This window comes from Podarcis pityusensis, assembly GCF_964106645.2.
Source record: "Podarcis pityusensis genome assembly, chromosome: 2".
NCBI classification, from domain to species: Eukaryota; Metazoa; Chordata; class Lepidosauria; order Squamata; family Lacertidae; genus Podarcis; species Podarcis pityusensis.
This window is the reverse complement of record NC_138029.1, coordinates 68,543,202-68,552,116: the sequence shown is the minus strand read 5'-3', so window position 1 is coordinate 68,552,116 and position 8,915 is coordinate 68,543,202. Positions and strand designations below refer to the sequence as shown.

At 43.1% G+C, this 8,915-nt stretch overlaps 1 protein-coding gene across 1 annotated transcript; it reads left to right on the top strand.

Annotated features, from left to right (window-relative positions):
• The first annotated feature begins 2,819 nt into the window (after positions 1-2,819).
• On the top strand, positions 2,820-7,826 carry LOC308467596 (ovomucoid-like). Its single transcript, XM_080989347.1, has 4 exons — positions 2,820-3,001; positions 3,660-3,694; positions 6,806-6,915; positions 7,613-7,826. The coding sequence occupies exons 1-4, from the start codon at positions 2,947-2,949 to the stop codon at positions 7,674-7,676; spliced, it is 264 nt and encodes an 87-aa protein (XP_080845473.1). The 5' UTR covers positions 2,820-2,946; the 3' UTR covers positions 7,677-7,826.
• Positions 7,827-8,915: the final 1,089 nt, after the last annotated feature.

Sequence of the window (8,915 nt, the reverse complement as noted above, 5' to 3'; positions counted from 1 at the left end):
AAAACCTTGTACCTTTTCTGGTGCTCCTTTGAAGAAGGGGGGAAATGCAACTATAAATGGTAACTTGAACTGCTCCCCCTGCTGTACTATTGATATTCTTATAATCATCTGTGGCATTCTGTGCTGGGTTTCATTACGTTAATGTTTGCCATGTGAAATGTTTGCCATGTAAAACATTAGCTTTCTGTAATTCAGTTACTAACAGTAACTTCCCCAAACAATGTATGAGTAAGTGCATCTCAAGCATAACATGTCCCATAACAATTTTTCCTCCCCATGGGGTAAGCATTTGATGACACCAAAGAAGGGAAGAGATAAATTCACATTCCATTGTCATTATATGCTCAAACAGGTACGATGCCATGTCGATAATATTAGCAAAAAGGTTTCAGTACTTAGCTTGATGATAATGAGTTATTAACAGTTAATGGCCTTTTAGGCCATGTGAATAGTTCACTTTTTGAATAATAAGAATTATATGTCACGGGGGGGCGGGGGTCAGGATTTTAGAGATGCTTAGGTGGGGCATGGCCAAAAAAAGGTTGGGAACCACTGATCTAGACTAAGTTGGCTGCATTTAGTTCCCATTTACGTGAATAGAACTTAAGTCACTGCTCACTGTTTTCATTGGTTTCAGGCGGCCATAAATCCAGTCAAAGGCAATTTGATGCTGGCTATTTTATTTTCAGCCCCTTTCTTAATAAACCCTAGAACTGCAAGTGCCTATTTCATTGCTGCTGCACCCTGAGCTGGCATTTGCAAATTGCCCCCCTTAAAAATCAAATTGCCCCTCTGAGGGGAACTACAGGTCTAGATCCAAGCAATGCTTTGTGTAAAATCTGTCACAACACTTCAAGGACGTAGAGTTGGGAAAGGTGGCAAAAAAGGCAACCAAAATGGAGCTCCTCCCCTTCACTTGTTGCTGCCTCTACACCTGTCCCCTCCTTGCAAACAAGCAATGGCAGCAGAAGGAGCAGCAGTCTCTGCTTGCCTTGCCTTCTCCCTCTAGGTGGCAGCACCGATTGGGCCCATAGGAAGAGAGGGCAAGCAAGTAGGAACAAATGGAGAACAGGAACAGCAATGAGGAAGTGGGGGGAGTGTTGAGGCCTACTGAGGGCATCTTGACCAAGCACCCCGCTCACCCCCTGCACACAAAAACACCTGGATCTGGCACTGATTTCGGCCACATCAGGACAATACATTTAAAGCAGCATTATACCACTTTCACAGTCATGGCTTCCCCCAAACAATCCAGGGAAGTGTAGTTTGTTCAGAGTGCGGAGAGTTGTTTGGAGCGCCCTATTCATCTCAAGTTGAGGCTCCAATACTTGGGCCACCTCATGAGAAGAGAAGACTCCCTGGAAAAGACCCTGATGTTGGGAAAGATGGAGGGCAAAAGGAGAAGGGGACGACAGAGGACGAGATGGTTGGACAGTGTTCTTGAAGCTACAAACATGAGCCTGACCAAACTGCGGGAGGCAGTGGAAGACAGGAGTACCTGGCGTGCTCTGGTCCATGGGGTCAGGAAGAGTCGGACACGACTAAACGACTAAACAACAACAACATTCATCTCACAGAGTCACGTTTTCTAGCTGGAGCTGTGTGGGACAGGATAACCTGGGAGGGACAGGATAGAACAAAAATTATCCACGGTGTAGAGAAAGCAAACTGATTTTCCCCTCCCATCTCATAAAAGTCAGGTGACTCAGGGATGCAACTACAGTGGTACCTCTGGTTACAGACGCTTCAGGTTACAGACTCCGCTAACCCAGAAATAGTACCTTGGGTTAAGAACTTTGCTTCAGGATGAGAACAGAAATTGCGTGGCGGCAGTGGGGCGGTGGTGGGAGGCCCCATTAGCTAAAGTGGTGCTTCAGATTAAGAACAGTTTCAGGTTAAGAACGGACCTCCGGAACGAATTAAGTACTTAACCTGAGGTACCACTGTATAGCAGTAGATCAGGAATGGGGGAACTTTCTGGGTGCTGCATGCCAGTGGTGGGTCGGGCTGGAGCCAGATTTGGGGGGGGGGGGCGGAACAATGTAGCTGCCCAAAAGCCAGATGATTCTATACCCAATTCCAGTGCTTTTTTTCTAAAAAAATAAATAAAAATGTTTAGGGGTACTCTCATTTTGACTCAAGAAAACCACCATTTTATAGTCCAAATCGGGAAAGATAAATACAGTAAATAGACAAAAGTACAAAGATTCGCAAAATGTTTAAGGGTATGCGTATTCCTGCGTCCCCCCAAGAAAAAAAAGCACTGCCCAATTCTATACAAGAAGACTCTATGATTCCAATTCCCTTCCAGCCCCTGCATTTCTACCAAGTTTTGCCATCTGCACAGGACTGTTACTTCGATGGGGTTTTGAGGCTGAAGTGTTGAAGAGGCTCCCTCCCCACAACTTTCTGTTTCATTGTTACGTTTCTATGGAACCGCAATCCAAATGCCTGGCTCACTCTTCAGTTTAATGAGAACGTAGGCTGAAGCAACAGCAAAACAGTTTGTGCTTGCCAACACTGAAAGGAGAATAATGAGGGGGTGGGGAAGGGCTCTGTTTGCTTTTGGAGAGAATTGGCATTGGTCTTATCTGGGCCTTTATAGGGAAGGTTGCCAGAAATACAAGTAAGAATTTTATTGAGCATTCTTTTTATTGACTGCTTCTTTTGTGCATGCAATCCTCATATGTAATTTGTCAGCAAGCCCTTTGTGTTGTGGCATACGGCCAAGGCAACGAGATCATTTACTTACTCTCTGATAAGAAGCTAGTTGCCCCTTCACAGATAAGGAACCTTTGAATTTGCTCCACCTGCCCACAACAGTATCAAATTTCCACATGTAGATATTGTTTGGAAAGGGGATATAGAGAGACCTCATATTCCATCTTTCCTCTGCCAGTGGAATCTCAGAAAAGTCTGCTTGGAAGTGCGAGATCAAGACACATCATGAAGACATTGGGTTTTCTGCTTCTCATTCTGACACTCTTCTTCCTGTACTCAGGTGAGTCACCTAACATACTGCCAAGGTACCTTTTAGAGAGACTTTCCTCTTGAATTTGTGTCACATTATACACTCACATCTCAGAAAGGGACACACGCCAATTCCATGATTCCATGAGCTGGATGTAAGAGCCACAGGGAATACAAATGCTTAACATGTAGAATTTACTCTGCCGCATGGAGAGGCTCAATGACAGCACAGCAAATTCCTGGTGGTACCTGGCACTGTTACCTGGTACTCTCCATGCCAATCCACATGATGAATATCTTGCAAACATTAAGGACCCCAGGAGCCACCACACACACATTTTTGATGGCCTCTACTGGGCTGCCATAACACACGAAAGCAGAACTTTTGTGGAGTTCTAAGAGGAAGTTCGACAGGATTGTGTTGCAAACCGATGGGATTTGAACAAATTTATGAGGGGAAAGCTTTCATTTGTGTTGTCAACCAGATAATGAATCTTAATTTATTTGTTCATTTTCACTTCAACTATTAATCAGTTATGTTATTTGGCATATTCCATATCAAAATAGTAAAGGAAAGGTAAGAGAAAATGCACCTCATTTTTCAGAGGTGAATAAAATGTCCCCCAATGGACTGCTGTTCAACAGGTGGCTTTGCTTTACAGCTTTTAAAATTGTTGTTTTGGTTTTAGATACTATCGCTGAAGCAAGAAGACCCCAACTACAGGTAAGAGCCAGCTATTTCTTCTGATTACACAATCAATATCGTGTAGCTGTAGAGGAGAATTAAAGCACGTAATAGTAAGTAAAGAACAATGAAAACAAAGTTTAGGATTAAACTAATTCTTGCAGTGCTGTGCTGTTGAATCCGAGAGGTTTACAGGGGGTAAATGTAAAGTTCTGGTCCTGTCTCATCGGCATATTCATTTCCATGAAGGAAATGTGCTCCTGAACGGAACAGGGATAAATAATTGGCTTAGAAATGGGAATGAAATGCATTAAGTAAGAATTGTGGCTCAAAAGCGGTCGGAGTAACTCTACTATGAGCAAAGGATACAATATATGGAACTTTTTAGTTTGGAAAAATGGTGAGAAAGAGGGCACATGATGGAGGTGTATCAAATAACGCAGGGCATGGGAGAAGTGAATAGATAAATGTTTTCCCACTATAACACTAGAACTTGGGGCTTACAGTGAAGCTGGATTTTTGAAGATTCGGGAGAGACAAAAGAAAGGGCTTCTTCAGTGGTTGAACTATGGAATTGAATCCAACAAACAATAGTTATGGCAACCAGCATAGGTGGTTTTAAAAGAGCATTAAATAAAATTCATGAAGGATAAAGCTCCCAATGGCTACTAGCTATAATAGCTATGCATTCCATGGGTGTAGCCAAGGCGGGACAGGAGAGGGCAGCTGTCCACCCCCTAAATCAAGTAAATAAATAAAAATATCTAACAAACCGGCAAATTACGTCACAGATAGCTCGTTCTCCCCTCACTAACATAGGTAAAAAGGTAAACGGTAAAGGACCCCTGGACAGTTAAGACCCGTCAAAGGCAACTATGGGGTTGTGGCGCTCATCTCGCTTTCAGGCTGAGGGAGCTGCTGTTTGTCCACAGACAGCTTTCCGGGTCATGTGGCCAGCATGACTAAACTGTTTCTGGTGCAATGAAACACCGTGACAGAAAGCAGAGCACATGGAAACGCTGTCTACTTTCCTGCCACAGGGGTACCTATTTATCTACTTGCACTGGTGTGCTTTCAAACTGTTAGGTTGGCAGGAGCTGGGACAGAGAAACGGGAGCTCACCCCGTCGCAGGGATTCGAAACACTGACCTTCTGATCGGCAAGCCCAAGAGGCTCATAAAGCCTGCTGCCACTAACATAAATCCTGGCTGTGTCCATGATGCACTACTGCATAGTATGGGGTGTAAGTAGGGTTGCCATATTTCAAGAAGTAAAAATTCAGACAAAAAGTTGGGGGAACTGGTTGGCTTGTTCCTTGCAGGTTCCTTGGAGGCTGGATCTGCAGCCCCTGTGGAACCTGCCCCCTGAGGTGGTCACCTTGCCTTGACTCATGGGTGAGCTGGTCCTTATCCCCCTGCCCCATCCAGCTAAGCTGTGACAATGTTGGTATCACGCGGGAGCAGAGATGGGGAGAAATTCTATTCAGTTTGCATTTAAAGGCAAAACTGTCACATTGCACTTTCTGAAACAATGTGGGAACTGAAGCAAAGCTATTATTCAAAATTGGCAAATACCGTATTTTTTCGTGTAAAAAGTATGTTAGGAATTGTGGGTCATCTTATACATGGATAGTGCATGGGGGGGGCATAGGATTGGTTGCTGCCACGAGCCGGAGATTGTCAACGGCATGTTATTGGTTGCTGCGGCAAGGGCTGGTGTTGATTGGCTGTCGCTGTGGCAATTGGGCGGGCAATTGGCGGCTTCTGCCAGCAAGGTGACAGACTATAGGTGGCTTTTGCGACGCGTGTGAGTGGCAGTGTAGGTCATGCAGGTGAGCTATTTTTTGCAATCCCACCTAAAAAAAAGCTCAACAACTATGGGCAATTCTCCCCCCAAAAATGTCAACAACTTTGGGCAATCTCCCCTCCATTTTCTTAATTTTGAGTCCCCCAAAATAGGGGTTGTCTTATACACGGGAGCGTGTTATAAACGGAAAAATACGATATCCAAATTTTGCACTTCATTCCTCCAGCCAACAGACATTTACAAAAATGTATATATTAAAAGGAAAGTGTGCTTAAAAAATAATATATGAGAGCCAGTGTGGTGTAGTGCTTAGAGTGTTGGACTACTATCTGGGAGACCAGAATGTGCTCAGCCATGAAGCTTACAGGGTGACCTTGGTTGTTGTGAGGCTAAAATGAGGGGGGAAGAACTTGAGCTCTTTGGGGCAAAAAGGTGGGGTCTAAATGTAATGAATAAATAATGAAATAACTTACAAAAAACAAATTATACCGAGGGAAAGTGCTTGCAAAAACCTGTACAATAGTAAAAAAATAAAAAATGATTGGAATAAACCTGCCTCAAAATGGTAATAAACTTCCAGGAGAACATAAAGAGAGAGAAAACTTATGAATTGTAGCAGAAATATCTGAAGAACTGATTTTAAGATTGGAAAGCAGAAACAGAGAGAACTGAAATTAACAGACCCCCCTCAATTCCTGGAAACAAATAAACAAAAAATAGATACAGATAAATAAAATGAGCAATGTAAAGTTTATTCATTTATTTCATTTACTTAAGGCATTTATACAGCTCCTAATTGTTTGCATCTCTGAGCACTGCTTATAAAACAAGGCAAAAAAAATCATGGAACAATGAAAGAATTTAAAAATTATAATAAAACCAAACACTAGCTTAAGCTGCAACAGAGCACAGTCATATAATATACATATCCTCTGGTGGGAAATAAAAGGTAAGTATTTGGCTTGATGGTTTTAAACTAGTCAGGGTGTGCATCTGTGTGGGTGTGTAGGTATGGTCACATTTATTTCTTTAGTTTCAACATTAAAAATTACATTGAGTTGGCTTTTCAAGTAAGCCTGAGAACATCCCTTGCTTTCTGAAAACACGGAGGACTATCTTACTATATGTTTATCATACATCTGCCCCTGAAATTCTCCTTCTCTCTTGGCAGAATGGTAAGGCACAGCATAACAATGCTTGGTGAATGATCATGGGTATTCACTCACTGTGTATTTATTATATAAGCACTCACTGTGCTTATATTTATAATGCTCAAATAAGTCATTGTGTAGCTTAATGCTAAGTGGGCAAGGAAGCTTGAAAAGGTGCTATTGCTCTCTGCAGGTTGATTGCCAAGGCTATCCGAGAAACTTCTGCACCCTGGAGTTGCAACGAATGTGTGGTTCTGATGGCCAGACATACAGCAATAAGTGCTTCTTCTGCAATGCCTTTGTGTGAGTACAGTTTTCCCATGATGAACAATCTGAAAAGGATGTGCAGGATTTGTAGCCTATTTAAGAGAAACGCTGCCTTACAAAGGGCTGGATCCAATGTTTGTGCAAGTTTCCTGCTTGTGTAGTGGATCTTCCCCTCTCTCTCCCACTCTGGCATGAGGAACCCCACACCTGTTGTAGATGTTCCTCCAACCCTCTAAACCAAATTTGGAGCGGGTGGGAGGGCACAAGGAGAGGAAAGGGAAGTTCCATGGCACAAGTGGAAGTCCTTGCCTGAACAAAACAACCGCCAGATCCAATCCAAATAATTTTGTAACATGAAACTTGGAGAATGAAGCAATTTCATCCAGTGTTGTCACTAACAGGAAATGTAACTTAGGGCAGTATCCAACTTAACAGTTGGGCTAGCACAAACACTTGGGGCTCCACAATGGAACTTCTCATTCTCTTCTCTCACCAGAACATACCGGTATTTAGGAGTTGTGCATGGTGTAGGCGGAGAGAATAAGGTGAAGTTTCATTGCATAGCTCCAAAGTCCTTATACTAGTAGACCTGTCTAGTTGGAGGCCACCCTATGGTTGCCAGTTTCAAGTGACCTCTCTTTTTCAGTTGATCCTACTCACTGGTACATTTCTTCTGTTTAATAATTTTGCATCTTGTGGATTCTCACACTCTGCTTTGTCTTTCTCTCACCAGCAAAAGTCGTGGAAGGCTCTCCCTGATTAGATATGGACCATGCTATGGAGCTAGGAATGTCTAAAGAACATCCACTAAAGAATGCCTTGCTCACCTTTTAGCATCACCACAAACAAAGCCACCCACTGTTTCCTCCTTGCATTTTCTGCTTTAGTAGCTGAAGAAAACATTGCATCATCTTGATTGGATTTATCAATAAATAAGCTAAGCAGCATTATCTATCTCAGAGTCTTCTTTCCCATTCTTACACCTCATATATATTTGGGATCTGTGAAGAGAGAAAAAGTAGATGTTGCCATACCCACTAAGAGTACACAAACAGTAATATCTTGAGTTACAGTTTATGCTTGACACTGTGGATAGTGGGTTGCTACAAAATACACCTGCCTATACATAGGAAACCAGCATATCAGGCAGGGGCAAGTCTAAATTTGAATCTTTCTGTCTGATGTTCTACATTTCTAATTTCTCCACCCCACGGGGAAGCATTCAGTGATGTGATTCATGCAGCAGCAACTTGAAGCGGTGCAGTCTAGCAAGAAGATTCCACCTAAACATTAGGAAGAACTTCCTGACAGTAAGAGCTGTTCGACAGTGGAATTTGCTGCCAAGGAGTGTGGTGGAGTCTCCTTCTTTGGAGGTCTTTAAGCAGAGGCTTGACAACCATATGTCAGGAGTGCTCTGATGGTGTTTCCTGCTTGACAGGGGGTTGGACTCGATGGCCCTTGTGGTCTCTTCCAACTCTATGATTCTATGATGAGCCACACCATTTAATTCTGCTGGCCACGTAGCTTGTTCTTAACATCTCCTTTGAAGGACCTCATGGCTTTGCAACTAAACCTTTAACACAAAGTTTTACAATGTCTGTTTCTGGCCTGGTAGGCTAGATAGTTATATGTCCCCATTTCCATGGGTCATCTTTGACAGATAGATAGGACAACCCACCTGGCAATCACCTGACATCATAATTATCAGATCATGGAGGATGAGTTCATACCTGCTTTATGTAGGGATCACCTGAGCAATTGCATTCCCCATGGATGCTTTCAGAGTGTCCCTATTTTGGTGTAGGACTCGGTGGCCTACTAGCAAATTCAGGTTCCCTTCCCATAACAGAGCCTGGCTTCTAAGCAGTTGTCCCTATTTGCTGAGGTGATATTATATAGCATTGTGTCACTCAGTTGTTATCCCACTCTTCCCAGTGCATTTCCCTGTCATTTTCCTTATTGCAGAAAGTCCCATTTTTTAGGTCCCCTGAAGGAAAGGGATACCTGTGGGGGGAGGAGATATAGCCAGGCCATGG

Bases quoted from the DNA above. Each gene is read 5' to 3' on its own strand.
- LOC308467596 (XM_080989347.1), top strand. From the start codon at position 2,947: ATGAAGACATTGGGTTTTCTGCTTCTCATTCTGACACTCTTCTTCCTG. The intron at 3,695-6,805 runs GTAAGAGCCAGC...TGCTCTCTGCAG, and splicing joins CAAGAAGACCCCAACTACAG to GTTGATTGCCAAGGCTATCC. The intron at 6,916-7,612 runs GTGAGTACAGTT...TTCTCTCACCAG, and splicing joins TTCTTCTGCAATGCCTTTGT to CAAAAGTCGTGGAAGGCTCT.